This window comes from Ictalurus punctatus, chromosome 15 (genome assembly GCF_001660625.3).
Source record: "Ictalurus punctatus breed USDA103 chromosome 15, Coco_2.0, whole genome shotgun sequence".
Classification (NCBI taxonomy): domain Eukaryota; kingdom Metazoa; phylum Chordata; class Actinopteri; order Siluriformes; family Ictaluridae; genus Ictalurus; species Ictalurus punctatus.
The window spans coordinates 19,813,643-19,838,569 of record NC_030430.2 but is presented as its reverse complement, the minus strand read 5'-3'; the positions used below and the strand labels follow the sequence as shown (position 1 = coordinate 19,838,569).

General features: G+C 41.1%; 1 protein-coding gene across 1 annotated transcript in view; it reads left to right on the top strand.

Annotated features, from left to right (window-relative positions):
* The window catches only part of pex14 (peroxisomal biogenesis factor 14), a 91,253-nt gene extending 76,744 nt beyond the window's left edge, over window positions 1–14,509 (top strand). Inside the window, exons 8-9 of the mRNA XM_017486870.3 lie at window positions 5,301–5,392; window positions 12,196–14,509. Coding sequence (XP_017342359.1) covers window positions 5,301–5,392; window positions 12,196–12,676 — 573 coding nt within the window. The 3' untranslated portion in view covers window positions 12,677–14,509. The remainder of the gene's footprint in view (window positions 1–5,300; window positions 5,393–12,195) is intronic.
* Window positions 14,510–24,927: the final 10,418 nt, after the last annotated feature.

Genomic DNA, 24,927 nt, shown 5'->3' with positions numbered 1-24,927 from the left:
ATTCACACCTAGGGACAATTTAATGTAGCTGTTCTGTAGCTCAGGATCAAGGTTGGGACCCTGGAGCGGTGAGGTGGTCTAATAATGCTGCCTAATAATAATAATAATAATAATAATAATAATAATGAGAAGGAGAAGAAAAAGAAGATGCATGAGGTAGTGTGTCTTGTGAGCACTGTAATAAAGTTCCCTACTGGCATGTTTGTGTTATTTTGCTTTCTCTCTCGAGGTGGTCAGCCCAGTTTAAGCTTAAACCAACACACAGCGTTTTCCAGTGCCACAGAGATGGATGCTCGGCCCTGAAGAAGATATTAAGCTCGACATGGCTCATATGCTGCTAAAATGAGAACATGTCCATAACAAGGCCGGTAAAGAGCATGTAAGAGCATCAGCAGAAGGCTAAAACAAGTATGCCAGGGACAGCAGCAGGACCCAGCAAGCCACCTCTCCATGTCCTCATTACGTCTTTATTTTGTCTAGATAAAGGACCTTTAATGCCAGCCAAATGGCAAAGCAGGTCATGCATGTTTAAGATCACATTTACACACTCCCAGAGCTGATGGACTTCTACTAGGTAGTGTACTTCTCCGTTCTACGTGCAGAATGACTTTCAGTATCCCCGCTGATGGCCTGCCTGAGGGCATCTCCTGTGCCTTTTCTTTATCACACACTAATTTAATGCATCCTGATGTCCTAATGTTCCAGTAAAAACATCTCATCATGACCGTATATACCTTTCAACTTTTCAAAACACGTGATTTCACCCCATAAAGTCTCGTGCTCATCCGAGGAGAAAAATCTGGAACGCGTCGCCAATTAGAACCACATCTTCATACCTCAGAATGTGAAACTCGACTCACTTTGTATCTCTTGATGCTACGATAAATCATCCCATAACACGCAACAGAAAGCTTTTTGGAATAACAACTGAAATGATGTTTTATGTCCACAGCTTGTTAAGCACATGGGTGTTTGACTGCAGCATCTGGATCCCGCAGGAAAACATATGCGAACGCATCTGGCGCTGCGCGAATACGAACGAAAAAATGGCATTCATAAAAATGTCTACTATTGTTCCCGCATCGCTTTTCTACCGACCTGGCAAAGCGCTCAGAAGTTGTGCAAGAGGCTCTGAGGTTCTCGCATCCATCTGTTTAATGCACCTTCAAACAGCATGAACAGCAGCCAGCCAAAGCGAAAGGCTGCTAAAGATTCCTCTTAAAATGTAAATTGAATTAAAAAAAGCGTTGCCATCATTTGCCATGAGTGCCTTGTTGGAAGAGCGAGTGTATAAAAAGTGTATTTCACATCACAACATCCATTAAACAAACCATAAACTCTACTTTATAGCCGAAGTCCCGATCTTTAAATTTTCTTCGGAGAGAAGCAGGACCTGTTGTCTCCAGCCGTAAGGGGAAATTGTGAAAATTGTTTTCAGGTCCGGAGCGTGTGATTAAAAACACATGTCGAGCCGCCGAGCTAGTTATCATTTTCAGTTTGCGGTTTTCTGGGCAGCCTTTCTGGGTTTCTTTAAACTGAGCGTAATGCGCCAGGCTCGGCAATTAAAGCTCTTTAACACGGAAATGTGTGTTTAACCCAAAACACATGGCAACTCCCGTTCCTTCAGCTGCTAAGCAAACATTTCTTATGGTCTCAACCACTGAATTACAGTGTGCACTGTCTTGTTAGCTGCCTGGGCGTTTTTCACAGTATTACAGTGCCGTGTAATAATAATGGGCCAAAAATAATTTTGAGCTTGTGCCTTCCCAGCAGAGGTTTTTATATTTTACTATAGCAGGACTGTCTTAGGGTTTGCTGTCTGTAAAATAGCGCCATATTTGATCATATATAAAATGACAACTAGAAATAACCCAGTGTATTTAATCGACATGTTGGTAAAGATTCCATTATATCCTATGGGAACAGAGGTTTTGTGCCTCTTCTTCACCCCAGGAAGCACGCTTTTCCCATCATCCCCTGCCAAAACCAAAACCAAACCAAATGTTGGTCGAGATTAAAGTGCCGAACGCTAAAAAATAGACTGAAATTATGTTTCACAGAAGCAGGTGATGTTTATCCCGTGTGAGTCTGTGCTCATACGTAGCTCATTGTAGGTTTTGACTGACAGGAGTGAAACCCAATGTGGTCTTCTTCTGTTGTAGCCCATACACCTCAAGGTTTGATACGTTGTGCATTCTGAGACGCCTTTCTGCTCACTGTGGTTGTAAAGAGTGGTTATTTGATTTACCATGACCTTCCTGTCAACTCGAAGCAGTCTGTCCTCAGACCTCTCTCATCAACCAGTCCATACAGGATTTAGCCGAGTTTTGTGATTACTGCAGCCAAAAATGCTCGATTTTGCTGCGGCTTTTTTCCCCAAAGTTTATGAGTCAGTTTGCGGAGTTTTCTGTGCTTTTGGTTGTTGTTGCAGAAAACGACTTGAATCTGACAAATTGCAGTTGCATGGAATCGTTTTGTCTTTCGCAGCGATGTGGCGGTAAATGAGATTCTTTAGCTGCACTCATGTTCGTCACGTGAATCGAAGAGGGCTTTGACCGAATGCGCGTTGCGATCGTGTCAAGTGATGCGTCTTGGTCCATTTTAATTTGGAGGGACTGATCGACAAGGCATTTCCGCCTGCAGAACTGCAGCTCCATTCCGTGTAAACAGAATCCCAGGAGATCATTTAAACAAAATTTTTTTTAAAAATACTCAAACCAGCCTGTCTGGCACAGTCAAAGTCACTGGGATCACATTTTTCTTCATTCTGATGTTTGATATGAACATTAACAGTAGCGCTTGACCTGTATTTGCATGATTTTATGCATCTATGCTGGTGCCACATGATTGACTGATTTGAGCAGGTGTACAGGTGTTCCTTTAAAGTGGCCGGAGAGCGTATATATATGGAAAGCTTGTTTTGTCCGAATAGTACTTTAAGTACTTTTGGCTTTGTGTTTTAGTAAACATGCCTGGTATCAGTGGCAACATAGAACTATTACACCATAATTGCTTAATATTAAATTGACCCTGTGGGTGGCAGTTTGGTATTTGGAGCAGAATTATGAGAAGAGTTGGACATTATCGTCACAGGCCCGGAATTTTCATATCTCCATATCCCTGTTATAAATCCAGAGATAGTTCCCCTTATTAGAGGCTGCACGTGGAAGATTAGGAGTCATTCAGCTCGCAGCCCAAACGCACGCCACTGGGGTAGTGCATAAACAGGCTGAAATGAATTGTACCACTGCTTTCATTGGAAACACTCCTGAGGGATTTAGTTTCAAGCTGATTCCACCATAAATATACATGCATTACACAAGGAAAATATTATCATGGAGAGGAGCTGTGAGTTAATTTGCATTCAGACCTTTTTAAACCGTCCTTGTTAAGATATTATCCATTGCTAATGGTCTGCAGGCGTTTACTAATGTATTCAGCGCTTGCGCTGGCTGCCTGCTGCGTTTCTCTGTGTATTCGAGTCGCTCTGAGTGGTGTTAATATTCTCCATAAGGACTAGCTATGCCATAGAGGACACAATAAAGAGTAAGATATAGAGAAGGCACCCACAGCCAAACATATTGTGCATGGGCGTAGTCATGAGTGTCACCCGCTGTGGATCAGGGAGCCTCATGAATTCGAGTCTGTCTTGAGGCGCATCGTAGCACCTCCTGTTTGCAAATATTATTTGGATTTTTATGTCTGCAAAGTGTAAGCTCAGCCGCCGAAGCAATTAATTTTTTTTTTCCACAGGTAAAATGAGCGAGAGGCACATTCCAGCCTTATTATGCTGGTGCCGTGGGGAGTCGGGGATTATGATGGTCGTAATGAGGTGAGGCCTGTAATCAGAGCGTCTTCACCAGGCCTAATGCGCTCAGCCCGGATCTGATGTGCCTCCCAAAAAACACAGCACTTTATCAGAAGGGCTTTAAGAGCAGATAGGAGAGCAACCCCGACCTCACCCGTGCCTCCCCCTTTTCTATTCCACGCCGTAAAATGAGTCTGATTCTTTTCAGATGCGATTCAATTAATTTCCTTTAGATGTAATTACATGTGAGAGGGACCACGTTATCCGTTTCCACTCAACAGGGGGCCTCTGCTTGCTAACTAGCAGCCCCTGGTGAGTCGGGCATACTTAATTAGACTTTTAGTTTTCTTTTCCCCAGCCTTTTTGCTTTGTTTCCACACCTCCTTCCAGTCTCAGTGTCTTCCTCGGAGGACATGAGGACAGGGGGATTAAACCCTGCATGAGGCCTGTTTGTTTGTGGACACTTCAAAGCTTCAGGTACCCTTGTGAATCAGAATAGGTTTATGAGACTTATTTCTCATCGGAACAAGGCTCTGCTTAATCGGCTTGAATTCAAGTACAGAAGCTGCCCCACTTTGGGCAATGAAGAAGTTTGTTGTTTAGAATTTTTGTGCCGAGAGCTCGGTTAGCGTGTGATGGACTTGCGAGCGCGTAGCCGTTTAAAGATACCAAGAGCGGCCTTTATTTAGTGGATTTCTCTGAACTTTCTTTACTGTCAGTTTTGCTTGATGCCTTCTTTACGAGAAGTGGCATCATCAACAACCTCTCTTAAAGAAGAAAAAAAAAAAAAGAAAGAAAGATGGATGATCATGATCATTTGCTATTCAAATGTTCGCAGGCCATTTCAATTGTCCATCATTCCGTGCGACAATTCATTCCGTTTCCCAGTAGTAGGTGATAACGCTCTTTTTAATAAAACCCCCCTGACTTGTGGCTGCCGGATGAATGCTGCCATTGTTGTGCTTGAGGCCTCTTATCAAGCACCTCTCTCTCCGGCTCAAATCAGTAGTTGGAAATATGGAAAAATATGTAAAAATGGTGTGATTAATTCACCTTGCCTATTTTTCAGGAGATTCCGAGCTCACAAGCTCTTTACTCTTTCTCCATGACTCTGCTTTCGCGAGTGGTCGGTTGAAGTTAGCAGAGATGTGTGCTCGATTCCTTCAGCTCTTATCAAATGTATCGTACTCTGTATTTGCTGATCGAGTGATAAAAGTGTGGCTTTTGTACCAAAACAGTGAGTGACTCATAGGTTTTGCATGAGCTATCTACTTGATAATCAAAAAGGTTTTCATAAATATGACTTCATTCCGTGAAACTCATTTCTTTGTGCAAATACCTGAAACCAGAATGTTGTAAGACAGGTTTCTGTCCAGATTCTAGATGAATATGTTGAAATGATGAACTTAAAATGGTTAACTGATCTGAGGTTTTCTTCTAACTTTCTTTTTTCTTTCTTTCTTTTTTTTTTTTTTTTTGAATAAATCTGCAGGCCTCCTCCACTACCAACCGCATGTTGGAGTCTCAAAGCATCAGTGAGCTGAAGGCTGAGATCACTTCATTAAAGGGGCTTTTGCTCAGCAGGTAAACACTCCCAGGCTCTAATGGAGAAAGAGCAGCTATTACATAGTGCATTCACAATATAAACAATAATGTTTAGACACACCCACACCCATATTTTCCTATGAACACCACATCCCTGAAGTGTTTTATTCCGCTTATACAGCAAAGTTTCCCAACATTAAATATTTTTAGCATCGAAATATGTCAGGTCATGCTTTTTATCCGTTTATGGTTACGTTTAAAATTGAGGCAAGGCTGTGAAATAAATTTCTGAATCACTTACAATATAGCAGCTGTTAACAGTCATTACCTCACCATTCTCTCTCTCTCTCTCTCCCTCTCTCTCTCTTTTTTTTTTTTTTTTTTTTTTTTTTTTTTTTTTTAAAGTTAATAAAACAAGAAATGCAGCTTGACACATTATCAATAAATCACAAAGAGCAAAGCCCTCCATCTTGAACACTTTCCTGTAGCAGAAAACATAGTTACAGCTTTACTTCTGACTGTTACAAAGCTCTGACACTGGAGACTCCTTCCAAAAGTGCCAAACATATCTCCACACAGAAAGCTTCACCTTATCAATAATCCATAATATCAATTTTTTTTTTTTTTTTAATAAACCTATTTACATGGCATGCCCATCTTATAAGTCTCTAGTTGCATCCCAAACCTCACATTTATGCACTATTGTATGCCATGTTGTAGTATGAATAGTGAATAGTTGACACTGAGCATTCCAACAAGAAGAAGAGCAGTTCAAGTACCCGGATGATGCGTTTATTCTACTGAAATGTGGAATGCTGGACACTTCATGCACGCAACGGTAGCAGCTTTGCATACACAGCAGCAGAGGGGTGGGGCTATGAGGCGCTGACAATGGCTGTAATTGGCTCCGAATCCAAAAAGGTCATGTTGGGCATAAAAGGTTTGACATGACAACATTGACATAAACAGCCAAATGAAGAAATTCATTTTCTGATTAGTAAAAAAAAAAAAAAAAAAGTTCCATTTGAGGTGATATTACCCTTATAAATTCATACACTAGACGTCAGAGTACAGAGTGCCCCCACTAATATTGGCACCGTTGGTAAATATGAGCAAAGAAGACTGTGAAAAATAGTCTTTATTGTATAACCTTTTGATCTTTTGTTTAAAAAAAATTCACAAAAATACTCTGCTCTCATGAATATCAAACAATTTATATATATATATATATATATATATATATATATATATATATATATATATATATATCTTAAGTAAAGGTGTGCAACAATTATCGGCACCCCTATGATTTCATATGAGGAAAAATATATTTGAAGTATATTCCCATTGATATTTAACATTTTATTTAGGACACCTGGGTGACATGGAACAGGAAATTGTTCAACCATGACTTCCTGTTTCACAGGGGTATAAATATGAGGTAACACACAGGCCAAATTCCCTTAGTCATTCTTAACAATGTGTAAGACCAAGGAATATAGCTGTGACGTGCGGCAAAAGGTTGTTGTGCTTCACAAAATGAAAAGTGGCTATAAGGAAATAGCAGAAGCATTGAAATGCCCATTTCCACCATCAGGGCAATAATTAAGAAGTTCCAGTCAACTGGAAGTGTTATGAATCAACCTGGAAATCGGACGTGCGTCTGTATTATATCAGCGCACTATGAAGAGGATTTAAGAATTCAACAGCACTGTTCTGTAAACAATGATAAAACAACAACACTATGAAATATCACAAAGACTCATACCGTGAGCAAGAAAAGTATTCCTGAGGACGCTTTGCACACATCATCTCAACCAGCTTGATGAGGGGCCTCATCCAAAAGTTTAGAAAAAGGCCGAGCTCCTCAGTGCTCCTGCTATGTCCCAGATGAAACTAGGAACTGTTTGGGGAAACTATTTGATGTTTCGTTAACAGAACTACACTGTGAGTCATTATCCATACGTCTTCATCGAAATTAGACAATGTTAAGACATTTTTTGTGTGTTTGAATGTCAGCAGTATGGGTCTCTCGGTATGTTTGAACAAAATCCAATCCATTTGTGTATCAGATAAATGATTCAACTCATACGTTTAAAAATGTATATCCTGAATTGATATATTTCTGTAAAGCTGCTTTGGGACAATGTCCGTTGTTAAAAGCGCTATACAAATAAAACTGAATTGAATTGAAATGATAAATATGTAATAGGCTAAGGCTCGGTGATCACTCCTAGATGGTTTTCTCAATTTCATCAATGTTTACAAATTAAGATCATACACCTGCAGTTGCCATGTAGCATTTTACTTTTATTTTTTTAAGTTCATTTGTTTTTTGTTTTGTTTTCATGCAAATCTCAGAGGCCGTTCTCTTTGTGTGTTAAATGTCTGACTCGTACATGTTGCTATGGGAGAACAAACATGTTTACAGTCTGCCGCTATACATGTTTCTGTCCGTTTATTCAAACGAAGCGTGCCAAGCGTGAATAATCCATGTGTCTATAGCAGTAGTGTTAAATATTTTAGGCTGACGTCATCGCTCTCGGGTGTGGGAAAACCTTTCCAAAGTGATCATTTTCTCATAACCACGTCTTTCACTTCCACAAAAGCCTACTCTATTAGTGTTGCATTTTTGCAAAACTGATGCGTGTGCATAATAATATGTTCAGAAATGGGATGGGATCGATCAGTCAGAATGGACGTAACTAGGAATGTGGCGGAATCCAGGAGATTCAACGTCCTCTAAGGACTCTCCGGACAAGTTAATTGGTGTTCATTTGACTTTAAGATTTGCTGAGTTTAAGCTAAGCAAGTGATCTCTGGTCTTCGTGAGACACGAGGAACCTTGAAACTGAGACAGAAATGATTGAGTACCAGGTCATGTCATGTTTTTTCCTACGCCACTTCAAGTCGGTCATAAGATCAACTCCGGGAAATCCACAGCTAATGCTTATTACTAAGTGTGAAAGTTTTCGGTGGTTCCCAACAGACTTAAAGGAATATTCTTGAGTTTTCAGGCTAATCTCTAGCTATCGCAGCGTTAAGGTACGTACAGTTACCACAAACAATAATTTCAACATCTTTCATGTGCTAAGAAAAAGGCCAAACCTGCTGACTCAAAACTCCGTTATGGTGTAAGTCTAAGGGCAGTTGATGAATATCAAGAGCAGGGTTGCTCAGCAGTATTCAAGTCAAGTCTGTGAAGCTCTGGCTGTGTAAAATTACTTGTGGGGGGAAAAAGGTACAGATAAACAACTAACATGACTGAATGGGGACAGTAGGGAAACCTTAGTGATTAGTTCATGGATATAAATAAGACTTACGAGTTATGAGGTTATGTTGACTGACCACAGAATAAATGAGATCTCTAGAATCGGGGAATAAACTTGTACTTCAGGGGCTCCTGAGTGGCACGACAAATAAGAGTTAGCGGAGATCGCGAGTTCAAAACCTGACAAGTCCATGCCACTGATATGGTATACTCTCTCTCCCTCTCTCCCTCTCTCTCTCCTGTCAATAACAGTGGGTATCTGAGAGCTCATCTATGTGGCAGATAGCGCTTTCCTCTGAGTGTGTTATGCTGTAGCTTGAGCAGCAGTTCAGAAAGATGCAGTTGGCTGGCTTCATGTGTCTCATACGAAGCATGTGTTAGCCCTCACCTTGTCCTGGTTGGAAGCTGTCGTATGATAGGGAAGAACTGGCTAGTGGGTGGGAATTGGCAAAACCAAATTGGGGAAAAAAATTCCTCTTTTTTTTTATTTATTTTTAGTGACAACATTATGAAAGTAAACGATATAAACAAGTCCGTAACAGTTTGTCATTTACAGATCTTTTGCAAAAATAATTGCAATGCAACAAGCAGCAACACGGGATCTGCTACAAGGTTTCATGTTTAAAAAAAAAAGAAAAAGAAAAGAAAGAAAGGTGAACCATGCCTGTTCATTCATTCTGCTACAATACGTATTGTATTCGATTTGATCTGCATGAAATACTTTGCTAGGCCCTCATTCAGTCCACAGTCCACCAGTTGATGAGCCCTGCTTTAAATTCTTACCAAACCTGTTCTCCTGTAGGTTTATTGTGTCTCAGAAAATGGGCCAATACAACAAAAAGTCTTTCCTGTCACTTAGCTTTTATGATGGTTTTGTGGTTTCCAAGCAAACTCTAAACCATGGCACTTCCTTGGTTTACTTTGAACTTGGTCGACTTTCGAGTTCACGTTTAGTAAAAAATTTTTTTGTCATTATCCCCGTTACACAAAGGCATGAATGAAGATGTTTTGTACGTTAACGAGAGAAACCTAGTCAAAGCTATACTCTAATAAATATCAAAATTGTCACTAATTCTTCTCTTTCTGCTGGAAAAGTCTCTGAAAGGATCATTTCTACAAATTTAGAGCTTAACTTCCGAATACTTTTGACTGAAGAGAAGTTGTTTCCAAAATAGGTTTTGCATGGACGTTTTCAAATCCCCATCAAATGGCTCCTTAGCTGTCATTTGACTCTGCATGTTGATGTATTTCGAAATGCTTGACTTGACTTGTACAACAACGGCATTCGAGATACACCACACCCCCGCTGAAGCTAAACAAGCCTAGCTCGCGAGCTAGCTGAATATATAGAACAGCGATTTACAGATTAACGAGAGCCTTTTACTCAATCCAGCTCATGGAGAATCTGAAAACTTAAGTGTGATGACATCTGAAAACTTAAGAGTGACGTCATATATGTCCCTCCCTCTTCCAAATGATTAAACCCCAACCACTTGTCTTCTCTTGAGCAAAGCGATGGCTGTTAAATGAAATATTGTGCTGGAAAATTTTTGCAGCAAATCAGCTAACAAGCAAATGGGCTACTAGTGTAGAGCTGCTTCCTGCGGTGGCACGTATATGGTTCTAGAGGAAATTTATTTGATTGATCACAAACTTGTGCCTAGATATAAAAATAATCAGAAATAATCAGCTTTTATTATTGTTTTCCCAGAAGTGATGAACTGAAACATTAAAATGAGAATATCTCCAAAACAATTTTTTTTGTTTTTGTTTCCCCCCAGACATACTGTCGTGTAGATGTCCATAACTGATGAGCACAACATGGTCTGAAACACCAAGTTTTCTACTGTCTTTCATTTCAGGGATTAACAGAACACTCCAGATATTAACCAAAAAAAGATCTATATTTTTTTTGTTGTTAATATCTGGAGTGTTCCTTTCATTTATCAATAGACATTATTTGTAAGGGATATTCGGCTTTAAAAGAAATATTTTTGTTGTCAACATAAAGTTCATGAGCAACTCCTTCTGTATCCAACAGAGCGACTTGGTTCATGAAGTATGTTAATGAAATCAAGAGCAAATAACAGATCTTTTAGTTCATGCTGCTGGAAATGTCAGTGCTATCATTGACATTAATGGCTTACATTTTATAACATCTATGCTGTTTGTACTGTGAACTGTGATTAATTCTTTGTGCTGTTTTTAACAGGCATGTTCTCTCTCTCTCTCTCTCTCTCTCTCTCTCTCTCTCTCTCTCTTTTTTCCCCCCCTAAGAATCTGTATAAATAGGCGGTTGGAACTTGGAGAGAGACATGGGCTGGTCATTGTGAGAAGCGGCCTCTATTTGATTTGTAAAGCTTTTTTTTTTTTTTTTTTTTTTTTTTTATCAGATTAGTTGTACTGTTGTATAATGACGTACAGTGAAATAACATCTCTATTAATTCATGAGTGCAGTTGTACTTAAGTGGCTCAGGAATGAACGTGGCATTCATTCCAGCTACCGTGAATACAAAGGCTAAATGTCAGGGACACATCTTTTAAACAGAACTGTTGGTACTTCTTGTAGGAGTCACTCAGTAAGCGAATATGTGAATATTTCACATTCAGTTAAAGGGTTATAATATCTAATGGACGATGTATACGTTATATCCTGTTTACCAGTCTTGGTGATTTCCAATGAACTTGAGTGAAAAGTTCAATCTAATCTCTGTCTACCAAACATGTAGTATATGTAGAATTATAACAAGGATGATTTTCGTAACAAGAAAACTAACATGACTCAAAACCGACTTATTGTATAATGGGTTCGAGGCAGGATCACCAGAGCATCTCAAGGCACCGGGAACACACATTCACACACTCATTCACAACTAGGGGCAGGTTATCATAGCCAGTCCACAGACGGGCGTGTTTTTGAGTGATGGGAAGAAACTGGAGTACTCTGAAGAAACTCATGTGGAGAACATGCACAGAAACGCCACAAGCTCAAGATCGAACTGGGGAACACGGGAGCTGTGAGGCGGCGACGCTAAACGCTGCGTCACCGTGCTTCCCTGAATCGTGTTAATAAATGTTCCTAAAAGGCTTCATATAAAATCAAAGAAAAGAAAATATGAAAGAGAAATATCATTCCTGTGGATTTTAAATGATAAAGTGCAACAAAACTATTTCCTTCCTCTTTTTGTGAAAGAATTGTAATCAAATGTTATGACATCACAATTATTTAACAGAATTATTTGACGATCATTTTATTGTTCAATATAATTTTTTTTTTTTTTTAATCTTCCAAAGCTGTTGTTGATGTTCCTTTTTATTTGAGTTCCATTGTTTTTCAAACCTTCACATGGTTCACAATTTTTACACTTTTTTTATCCTTTTTATCTTTTTTTTTTCCCCCTAACACATGTGAACCAGGTATTTATTGTTTTCCTCGCTCGCTACAGATGTATTAAGAGTTGATACAGAGCATAAGTCTTGACCCTCTTGCAATTGCCGAGGTTTGATTAGGCCTTTCCTTTAGTTTTTTTTTATTAAATATATATTTTCTCACTTTCTTCCTCTTTTCTAGGAGACAGTTCCCTGCTTCTCCGTCCCTCCCCAAAATCCCGTCCTGGCAGATCCCTCTAAAGACGGGTGCGCTGTCCAACTCTCCCTCAGTCAATCACACCAACAGCAGCAGTGACATCTCACCGGTCAGTAACGAGTCGGCCAGTTCCTCTCCTGTCAAAGACGGCCACAGCTCACAGGGCAGCGTGTCGTGCTCCCTTAGCTTGAATGGAGAGGCTGGTCTGGGCCCCATGCTCGTCCTTGACCTGAAGGACCAGGTCCGCATGGAGGTCCAAGGAGAGGAGGAGAGGAAAGAAGACGAAGAAGAAGAAGAAGAAGAGGAGGAGGAAGGGGAAGGCGATGGCGACGTGACCCACGTGGACGAAGAGGAGCACCTGAGCGTTCAGACAGAAGACAGGAGAGGCGGAGACGGACAATTTAACGAGCAAGTGGAGAAGCTGAGGCGTCCTGAGGGGGCCAGCAACGAGAGTGAGGTGGATTAGGAAAGAGTTTTTACCGCTCCTTTTGCTTTATATTCTCTCTTCCTCCGTTTCCCGTTTGATTTTAGTTCGATCCTGTCATCCACATTTAATTCTGAATCACAGCCACATAGTTCAGTGGGAAGAAGCAAATGGGGTGTAATCTCTTCATTCGTGTTCAGTGCCCTCATGCCGTGACTTTTCTTTTCAACATACGCACTGAAGTACCAGCTCAGACGTTCTTGCGTGCCTGGGCAAGCACAGTACATAACGTACAGTGTGGAATTAGACGGTGACAGAATTACGACCTTATATGTATTATTAAGCAAACATTGCGTGCTCAGCCGTTTCTCTCGTCGTTTCAGACTAGTTCTTTCCCCTGACAGTAATATGTGTAGTTTCTCATAATGTCCAGGATAATGTCTGTACCGAGTCCATACTGTATATCCATGTAATTCTGTATTTAATTCTAAACTAAAGCCTACAACAACAAATCCTGGACACCAAAGAAGCTTTACCAGTCACGTGACCTAATTTTGCATTTCCGAGCAGCTCGATATTTGCAGCCACCGTGAGCCTCCATCTTCTTGTCTGGACTTTAAATATCTGTTCATTGCTCGCTGTGCTCTCTCAGCATAACGTAACGTCGAGCCGCAGCAGCTAGCACGTCTGGGGGAAGTCCTTGTAATTTCCGATTATAATGATGATGGGTTTACTTCCTGGTGGTGTTGAGAATCGGAGAGCACCGAGGAGGCAGTGTGTGAGTGAGGACTGCAGACAGACACACAACAACGGTGAAAAGAAGTACGCCTCTTCGCTTACGTCTCTCCCGTTTCCAACTGGGCAACTGATTTGGTTTATGAAGTATCTTAATAATCAAATGATCGACAAATAACAGATGTATTAGTTCATGCAGCTTGAAATGTCAAGGAGGCTAAAATCGCAAATCTAATACCGAAAGCCTGTTCTATCGTATTATATTACATGACAAAGCCTCCAGTCCAAATTATACGGGCCTCCCACAGTGAATAATCTTAACATGAAATGATGCCGGGGCTTTGTAATTAAACCATGTAAAACAATGGATGCTTCAGCAGAGGTGCCGACAATTGAGCTTCTCTCTTTGTGGGGCTTTTTCTGTCTAAGTCACAAGGAAAAAGATAGAGTTTAAAAAATAAAAAAAATTTTTAAAAAAAAACCCCACAGCTGATGCAAATGGAGAGTAACGTATGAATACTTAACTAATAGAATTACTCACTCGCCAGCTGATGAGAAAAAAAGCAAGAAAGATCCTGGAGAGAGAATTAGACACGTCTGCTCCGCTCTGACATTTTCACTTTTAACAAATGGCCTTCAGAGTAATGTGATTATGGCCCAAGCAGGTGAAGCATTGTGGGCTGTGGCAGCGGGTGCTGAGCTGCTCCACCACGGAGGATCTCCGCCTGCCTGACAACATGCATCTCGTTATGGTCTAGATTAGAGATGACTTGTACCAGTGGACTATGAAGAGATATTCCTGTGACGTATGATCGTGAATAAGAACGTCTGATATACTGTAATACCCGGTTATAATTTTTAAAAGCTTACTAATAATTAGAAACAATTGGGTGAACCGCGAGGGAATCCGTTTGAACTGTTGGGCAGTGATAGTGACTGCGAGGAAGCCTGGAAAGTTGTGCCACATACCATCAGCGTGTGTGCACTTGTTAATGTGCGTATTCGTTCATGATGAACTTCTGACTGTAGTGCTCGGTGGCGAGAATTGACAGCGAGTATGATACGCAGTGAAATTCTGATAAAGAGCAATTTTAAGAGAGTAAATGTAAATATTTGTAATAAAATCGATTGAACACCTGCTTCACCGTTTCTCTTGTTTTATTCTTGTAAAAGATTTTTAATCCTTTCTGATCATTTTATTTATTTATTTATTTATTTATTTATTTATTGTAGAGCCACTTATACACTGCGCTAGCATTTTAACACATACATTTAAAAGAAGCATTGCTTTGGACTGTGCATTAATATGCATTAATCATTAATGGCTGACTATGTGCTCTAAATGCTTAATAAAACAATAAAGTTAAAATAACGCCCATCACTTTATAAGGCAGTGCTGGGGACAGTGATGGTCACCGAGCCCAGAATTGAATTACGTGTAAAGGCCCATTTGCTGCGCCACAGATTTAAAAAGGACTTTGATGGTTCAGTGTAAATTTTACGTATGATCGTCAGTCCATCCATCCATCTTCTATACCGCTTAATCCTTTTCAGGGTCACGGGGAAACCTGGAGCCTATCCCAGGGAGCATCGGAGGCACAAGGCGGGGTGCCAATCCACCGCAGGGCACCCAAACACATACACACATCCATTCATACACTATGGACACTTTAGACCTGCCAATCAGCCTACCGTGCATGTCTTTGGACTGGGGGAGGAAACCGGAGTACCCGGAGGAAACCCCCGCAGCACGGGGAGAACATGCAAACTCTGCACACACAGGGCCACGGCGGGACTCGAACCCCCGACCCTGGAGGTATGAGGCCAACGTGCGCCCTGCTCGTCAGTGTTCTTGCATTTTTTTCCCCCCAATGAGGTCTGTGTTATGCAGATTCGATCGATAATGCGTGCTCCTAAAACGGCAAAAAGAGGGAAAAACCCCACCATTCCACTGTCGTGAGCAATACGAATATTCCAGTGCGTTATCAAGTTCATGAATTTAATTTGTCTGTCAAGGTCTAGATGATCAATAGCATTGCACATATTGATGTGGTGTATAAACTTCTTGAAGGTTCGATACCGCATCCCTTTGTAATCCATTAACCTCTCCCTGGAGTTCAGGCCAGGCTCAGATTTATAGGGCCTGCTTTAATAAATGCACTTGTACATCATTTAGTGTCTTATGGGAGCAGCAGTGCATTTTTACCCAGAAAGCTTCCTTCCTTTACCCCATCTACATTTGAAAGAGTGGGACGACTTATAGTCACAAATCTGGACTAAACTATATCTCAATGAACACTTAAGCAGATCGAGGTGTTAAAACGTTAAAGCCAGACTGAAGCTGGTTATTTAAACGTCCGAGGTGTCTGGCTGGCTGACTCAGGCCGGAGGTGGGAGCTTTAACCTCATCAGTGGCGCTGTGCTAAATGGGGAGCCCTCCATAGGGCAGCATATTGATGTGGCCTGAACTCCATTGTTCTCCTGAACTGAGCACTCAGCAGGTTAGAAGGCTGAGTGTCTCCTCAGATCAATGCGAGGGTTGTTAGGCCTTCTTGCCCCAGGAGGGCCAGCACTGAAGGGTTGGGCTCACAGCGCCGGATCCTTGTGCAGGGATTAAAATGGAGAGACTTCCTATGAAACCTTTAACTAGGAAGTGGATTTCACCTATGACCTACATATCACAGGATTATGCTTCTAACAGCGCTAATCTACATGGCTCTCAGGAACGGCAGGATGGCCAAGAACAAAACAGATGAAACGTATTAAAGCGTACGCGTATGAACGCAACTGTGGCGTGCTGATCGAGGCCAGTCAGTAAATAACTTATAAAAGTTGGTTCCCTTCACAGACATGAGCTATATATTCTGTTGTGCGTTATGCATCTTTTGTAGCACCATTTAAATAAATAAATAAATAATCGATACCGGCGATTCCACACCTTATGTACTAACGCACTTTTCCATTCTTATGAAAACAGCACGAGTAACAGAGCAAGCCCCTCCACATTTACCTTAGCTTTGCATAAGAAAGGTCAAGGCTAATACTACAGAGATGGAGTGCACTTCCTCCTTCCCCCTCAGATAGCTTGAGCTTGAGCACTGGCGGTGTTGGAGGAAGGCTGTTTGATGTTGTGCACATATGGGTCCAGGCCTCTGGAACATCACTGGGTGTCCTACATTCAAAGGGAATGCACTGATAGACAGATGGTATCTTACACTGCAGGATGCATGCATTCTCTGCTGTGTTTTTTTTAGGCCTTGTTTGATTGGATACTAGCATTCTAGACTTGGCGGTACTTCTAGTTTACAGCTAATAAAAATATGTACACTCGCTGTGCACTTTATTAGGAACACCTGCATATCTATGCAGTTACCTAATCAGCCAATCATGTCGCAGCAGCGCAGTGCGATTAAAAAAAAATCATGCAGATACAGTGAGGAGCTTCAGTTAATGTTCACATCAAACATCAGAATGAAGGGAAAATGTGATCTCGATGAATTTGATCATGGCGTGGATGTTGGTACCATTAGAGAGACTGTTGTAGGTGACATTTCCAGGAGATCGGTAGTTTTTGAAATACTCAAACCAGCCCTGCTTGTACCAACATCCATACCACAATCGAAGTCACAGAGATTTCTCTTCATTCTTCAGTCACACACTTTTCTTCATTCTGATGTTTGATGTGAACATTACCTGAAGCTCTTGACCTGTATCTGTTTTTTTGTTTGTTTGTTTAGTTGTTTTTTTGCATTGAGTTGCCGCCACATGATTGGCTGATTAGATAACCGCATGAATGTACAGGTGTACCTAATAAAGTGGACGGTGAGTGTATATGCTGCATTCTGCCAAGCTTATGTAGGCATAGATTCCCATTAGGAGTTTGTCTGTCAAACACTTGGCTGGGACTACAGTACCAAGGTGTGTATGATTGAGCTTGTCCAGCCAAGGTCACTGAAGACTTACAGTATAAGACCTCAATGGCAGAAATCCACTGCAGTGGCACAAAGTATTTGTTCATTCAGTCGTTCATCTTCTGTAGCTGCATCATCCTGCTCAGCGTCATGGTGGACCCAAGGCATATCCCGGAGGCATTAGGGTGCAAGGCAGGAATACACCCTGGATGGGTCACCAGTCCATCAAAGCATACCACTGTCACCTGGTAGAGGGAATGTAGTGTAGCCAGTTTACATTCTGGCATGTTTTTGGGAGGTGAGCGGAAACCAGCACCTAGAGGAAACCCATGTGGACACTGGGAGAGTTTTGCACAGTAACTAGAGCTTGGGGTCGAACCTTGGACCCTCTGGCATCAACATTGCTTTCTGCACCACCAGTGCCTGTATACATTTTGAAGTAGTGAGCAGGCTCACATTTTCCACTATCCATCTGAGATTACTTGATGTTCCCCTTGTCTGGGTTCAGCTTGGAATATATGAGACTGCTTTACTAATAGCAGGGTGTTAGGTCTCTGGTGTTATAGTGGCTTAGTTATTGGCAGCTAGGCAAAAAAAGGTATTAGGCTGAGAAGAGATCGAGAAGGACAAGGAGGTAGTGGAGGGGCTGAAAAACAGAAATGGGGGGGACAAAAACAATAGCCGGTTTTAAAAGGGAAATAAATCTCAAGGGAGCTGAGAGGGTCTGGAAGTGGTAATACTGGAGACAATATTTATGAATTGGCCTGTAATGAACCATCAGTGGCATGGCGGATATGAAAGCGTGGCGAGAGAAAAATGCCCCTGTCCTACAGTGGTGGCGAGAGCAGCGCTACTATTGTGAGCAGAATGGATTATCCAGAGGTGCTTGTCAGCGTGGGGAGAAACCAGGACTGTAGGCAATGGCAGGGCAACAGGTGCAAGCCTTGCCGGAGCTTGCAAATTAGACAAATCGTATAGAACCATCATATTCGTGCAACACCTGAAGCATGCCGGAGGCCTGGAGGAAGAGAAAGCAAGGGGAACGGGGAGGGAGGAGGACTCATACAGGCCTGTCTCCATCTTTCCCAGTTCTCTGTGGCTTTCTTTATTATTCATGCAAATGCAGAGGCTGCTCTGCCGAGTGTCTGCGCTGCACCGGATCGTTGCGACAAGCTCCGAACGACCCACAGCTGATAAGACACTGCTCTTTTACAGCACTGCTTTTAACGCGAAGCATTTACAGTTTATGCCTTAATTACGATGATGAATACCACTACCAACTGCCTGCGTGTTGTACTACCTGTGTAATTACACCAAGCTCAGTGTATCCTGCTCTTAATGACTATAGAATAAGTCAAATGTTTGATGCCTGGAGTGCTAACCACATCTTCTCGCCTTGCTGGAGCAGTGCTCGGTCATTAGAGTGCTTATTGAGGCATGATGTTGGGTGTGTTGAGATGTGTTACTTAACCAGAAGAGATATTCCGGAGACATAGCAAATGTTTGGCCTTCCTAGATTTTCCTCAGCTGCTGAATATCCTTGATTTCTTTACTTTACTGGTTTCTAAAATACACCACATGATGGTAATGTGGAAAAAACTGAGTGTATTTTCAGTACCATTAAAGAGCTGTGATGATTGCAGTGCAAAAATAAAAATATATATATATATATATATAAAATGAGGATGAAATGTTGCTGACCTTGTCCTCTTGGCTTGGATTTTATTTGGCATGAAATACAATCCAAACTTTTGAACCTTTAGCAAGATGATAAAAAAAAAAAAAATCCCAAACCACACCTCCAACCCCCCTTGATGGACTTCTAGCCTCTTCTTTTGGAAAGTCCAAATCACTAACTAAATGCCTCTGGTAACAAAAACCCCAGTCATTGGTACACAATTGCTATTATTAGCATCATCTGAATCTTCCCAACCTCCACTTCTTCCGTGCTGCAAATGTCACATGTCTGATGTAATCCATATTAAATTACAGCGTTTTAAGTGAGTGCAGGGAGGAAGGCTGTGTGTTATCAACCACCATAATGTGAAAGATTACCACCGTCCCCGTCCCACCTGTTTTCACTCTCCTTTTCACACGGGGCGCAGCTGTGCCACCTAACACGGCATTTTAACATCTCTCTCTCTCTCTCTCTCTCCTTATTTAGTTCGGCCCTGCGCGCAAGGATGCATTTGGAGATTGTCATTCCCTTTGGCTGATATAGTTGGTATTAGTGGTGTCAGAAAAGGCGAGAGGTTTGGGGAAGGGGGGAGGTGGGAGTGGGCTTGTGGAGCAAGGGCAGAACTCGTAAACATCTCGGTGAGTGGCAGGAGGCCGACTCGGTGCCCTCTGTCCTCCTGTTACAGCCGTGCTTTCGACCGAGATAAATGGGCAGAGTTGTTGAAGCTGGCTTGGGATTCTGCAGTGCATTACCTTAATATTGTGTTGCATTTGTTTTCCTCATTTCCACAATGAGTGCTCTTTTGATTCTATCAGTGTCTGGGCTCTGGTTTGTATCTGCTTGCATTTCCTGGCTAAGAAGGTAATGCATATGGGAATTATGGCAATGTGGAAAATTTTGGCTTATTGAGCCAGGTTACCGGTTTGTATTTTGTTTTCCTCGGTTAGGTTGTTGAATAATGTGACTGTCGAGCACAATTACATTGTTAGTTTCACTTACTATACAGCCGTTTCGGGCCGTTCTGGCAGTATTGCACATTTTCATCTCTTTATCGTTTTCTCCCTTTTAACTGATTGGATTAAAATTGAACGGTGTACGTCTTGCGAGTCTCCGTTCACGACTGCCAAACGCTTCTGCTTTATGGCTCTGTCGCATGCTGTCAGGTCCGTGTTCCTGCCATGATCACAGCGCTATAGATCCCATCACACTGTTTCAGTTCGTTCTCAGCCAGACTGCTGGGCTTCCCTTGCTACCAATCCATCCAATTCTATAAGGAATCATGCCAAATTAACCCAATTTATGGGATAGCACTTCAGAATCTCTTCAGTTGCCAAGAAAACAAGCCCACCCTCCATATGTGTGTGTTAGAAAATGTGTGCCCACAGAATCAGTATTTGGCTCCTCTTGAGTCCATTGCCTTGTTGCTCCGAGCTCTCTCCACTCCAGAGACGGCTGCTCAGTTTTTAAGCAGGCTACTTCAAATATAATGGCTCCCTGGCTGGGCGCCAACCTCACTAACAATTTTGTGTGTTGTTTTTTCTTCTTCTGCTTGCCACTTACAGCTTGTTTGTTGTTGGTTCGATTCTATAAAGCAAGTCACTTTGGGTGATTAGCTTGAGATCTTTGATCTCTGAAATACGTCAGTAGCAGCAGATTGGTGTGTTTCTCTGAGAACTTTACCGTAGCAAGGTATGAGTACGTCTGACGACCAATAGTAATGATAATGAGTCCTTATTGGCCACATATATACAGTAGAGCACAGTGAAATTGTTTTCTTCGCATACCCCAGCCTGTCAGGAAGCCAGGGTCAGAGCGCAGGGTCAGCCATGATACAGCACCCCTGGAGCAGAGAGGGTTAAGGGCCTTGCTCAAGGGCCCAACGGTGGCAGCTTGACAGTGCTGGGGCTTGAACCCCCGACCTTCCGTTCAGTAACCCAGAGCCTTAACCGCTAAGCCACCACTTATTACTGTACAATAAATACAGACCAGAAAGACTGCAAATGTTCTACCTTGCAAAATATATATGCAAAATTTTTCCGTCTCCAGTATAACCACTTCTCCCTCCTAATGAAAATACGTCTCGGAGAGTTTTTGCAAATGCATCCGTATGCCATATCCAAGCTTCTCAGAATGAAATTCGTCACTGGTTAATGCACAGCTGTGCAGCTTCAAGAACAAGCCTGTATGATTTTGACAGCTGTGCTTTTGGTTAGCGTTAAGCTCACACAGTGATGAAATTATCCCGCGCTGGATGAGGGTTTTGGTTACATATTTGCCAGAAAGCCAGCGAACAAAAGTTTGTCATTTGCTCAACGGAGTAATGTTTAACCTGCAATTATGTGGCGGTCTAATTACAAAGCTAAACCTATTTGTTCTGAAGTCTCTCATTGAGCCTATAGACATATTGAAACAATATCCTCTGATTTATATTGTGTCAACAGAGGAGGAGAGAGAGAGAGAGTGGAGTAGCGTTTGTACACGGCTGGCACATGACGCTGATTCCAATAAAGTCTTATAAATGTTAAATTGTTTGAATGTGTGTCCAATTCGCTTCCCCCCTTCAGGGTCTCAGAACTTAATTTTTTTTCTCTCTCTCTCACCCAGATACACACAGAACAGCTGCTACCAAAGGCCTCCGTGTGGATCCTTTTTTTTAAATCTATGACGGAAGATCCCCTGAAACAAAGCCCTGTGAGAGTGCAACAACAATAAACGCATGAAGGAAGCATTGCAGAGATGCAAAAATAACTAATGCAGTGTCTAAAACTAGCATGTTTGCGACGTATTCATGAATCTTCTTATTAACTCATTCACGTTTAGTTTGGCTTCGAATCGTTTGCTAAGTGATTCATCGAATTCTCTAATCTAATTTGATCACACGGTGTTGATTAATTTTTGATAACAGAGGCTCTGAAAATAGTCCCGACTGCAAGGCGAATCACAGGTTTGTATTAATACGCTCGTTCTAATATGTTATTATTTTTATACTTATAGCTAATTCACGGGGACTTTTATGGTGCGCATTCTACAAAAAAAAAATGATAATCATTTAAAAACGTGTAATTGTTAATATGGTGACGTTTTCTGTAAGGAGACGTTTATTTAGCGTTTGTGGAAGGAATCTCCATCGGTCTATCTAATTTGGTCACACGGTGTTGATTAATTTTCTATAACGGGGGGTCTGAAAATAGTCCCGACTGCCAGGCGAATCACGGGTTTGTATTAATACGCTCGTTCTAATACGGTATTATTTTTTATAGTTATAGCTAATTCACTGGGACTTTTATGGTGGGTATTCTACAAAAAAAAGCAACAAAAAAACTGTTTAAAAACGGGTAATTGTTAACATGGTGACGTTTTCTGTAAGGAAACATTTGTGCAAGGAGCATTCGTGGAAGGAGTCTCCAGTTTCAGCGCTTTCTAACAGTCGATCATTTTTGACATTTTCCAACATGGGAGAGTCTTCAGGATGGAGCACTTTTTCTCTTGAACCTGACAAGCTGCATATTTTCCCTTATTTAACTTCAAGACTCGGGGGGAGTCAGTGACTGAACAGGAATGAACTTGTTTTGCGGATATTTCGCAACACTAATCATGACTATAAACTGAAAACAAAAACTATTTGTTGGTATTGGAAATTTTTTTGTGGTATTAGCGGAATAAAATACTTTCGGGATTACGCTGTTACGGGAAAACAATCGTGGTGGTGCTAACAGCATCAAGCTGTTCTGTCTTTGATTAGTTTCCTAAAACAGCACACGCCATTGTGGCTTATTCCACAAAGCATTCTAAATAAACGAATAAGCGCTTGGTTTCTTTACGTGCATTTGCACTGCCCAGTATATCAGTACATAGATGCGTTGATATGATTTGGAAACCATTCATACGTGGATTAGGACAATCCTGAAGAGCTGTATTTTCATGACACACAAGCAGTACTAAGTGTGTTGAAATGAGGTTCAGTATGAGCATATTGTCTATAAGAGTCCTGGGATGAACATAGGACAGTCTTTATGATTTTGTATCCGAGTTTGAGCTGAAGGATGAGACCTTTGGACTTGACCTTTGTTGCCACAGAGAGACGACCACGTCGTGACATAATGTTTGGGATGTTCTAGATGAACAGCAGAGATTCGGATGGTTTACAGAGCAGCAGTAGAGCAGTCACACTTGAATCGAACGCTGTGGATTTTGCAGAAAGTTATGTCTGATTCTAAAGTTTGACCTTTTACTAACACGTTGTGTAAAAAGGTTCAAATGACTCGATCATTTCGTCTTTCCATATATGGCTGTCACTACATATACATATACATATACATTGCATATATAGCCTATCATCCTAAACAGCTGCCTCAGCTAAAAACATGTTTTAGTTGAACTCTTTGGGGTGAAGAATACAGGCCATTGATGAGCACTGGTGCTCAACTGCGCTGGTGTCATGTGGTGTTGCTGCAGCTCGAGACATATGTACTGCGCACCTGTCGTGGGTTCCAGGCCTGATTGTTCCTCTTTAAACCTGCTATACACCAGAACAGGCTGCAAAGAGCCAGTCTCAGAGCACGCACACACACACACACACACATGAATGTATGATGCTGAGCTAAAACACAAACACATTCTCAAAAAGACTATATAACTCATCATATAGAAAATACAATCATTTGGAAATCAGTTTCCAGAACTTTTCTAGTTGCTTCTAAAATTCCAAAGGTTGTGTGAGATCATTCGATTCGAGGGCCTGTTTTTCCAAAAAGATTGTAAAGATGATGTTAACAATTAGAGAGAGAATACTGTGATGTGATGCTTGCGCTACCATTTAATGATAAGGTTAGTGCTATGGTGGTTTCATAGACTCCTGATCTCCGTGGTGACCAAAAAAAAAAAGTCAGAAATGGCGGTAAAGTGTGTGTGGCCTCACACAGCCTGTGTACAGAAATGAGGGGGAGGGGCTTAATTCTTAACTTTATATTTCAAGACATCGTCTGTTTTTCCACCAGGTACTAAAATGAAGTAAATCGAACATCAGGTAACAATCACAGTGTAAAAGATTCTATAATCTTCTTATTTGTTTACCATAAAGTCAGCCAATATGCAGAAGCCATGTGGGCAAAAGTAATTACACCCTTGCTGAGAACCAAATGATGTTTTATGTCAATATATAAAGCTACAGAATACTCTGTTTTTCTCATTACAGTACACAGGCTGGGAGCTCACATAAATCGTAAGTCTTCAACTTCTGAATGTTGGCTTTTTTTTTTTTTTTCCAGCTTTGTGGCCACAGAGATCAGGGCTGAGTTTCCCCGAAAATAATCATAGCACTAAAGATCATGGTTAAATGGTTGAGAAGGCATCCGTCTCTCTTTCTCGCCTCTCTGATTTTGGAAAACTGGCCCTGAAGCAAGTTGGTTTTTGTCAGAAATTTGTTACAAAGACCACTGGTGAAGTGGTCTTTTTGTTTTTATGCACCAAAGATCTGGAACACATTACCGTTACCATACATTCATCAGGCTTCAGCTTTTTTTTTGCTTTTTTTCCCCTCCCCATTTTAGCTTTAACCAGCCTTTATCGTTTGCCATACTTTTAGGTTTCTTGTTCTTTTTTCTTTTATTATTTAAAATTTTTTAAAATTTTTTCTTTCTCACAGTGCTATTATTATTATTATTATTATTATTATTATTATTATTATTATTATTAGCCTATTTTACTTTTTGTTTTTGTTCATTATTTCTCTTACGTCACACTATAAAGCACATTGAGCTGCATTGAAAATGTATGAAAGGGGTGGTATGAAAAAAGTTTATTATTACATTAAATGTTTTACAGCAAAATATTGCATAAACATATCAAATTAATTCCATAATTCATCACTTTGAGGTTGTTTTTTTTCCTTTTCTTTTTTAATTATTTTGTTTTCATACTAAGCTCTATATCCTGAGTTGCAGATTGCTTTTTAGCCAGTAAAAGCATAA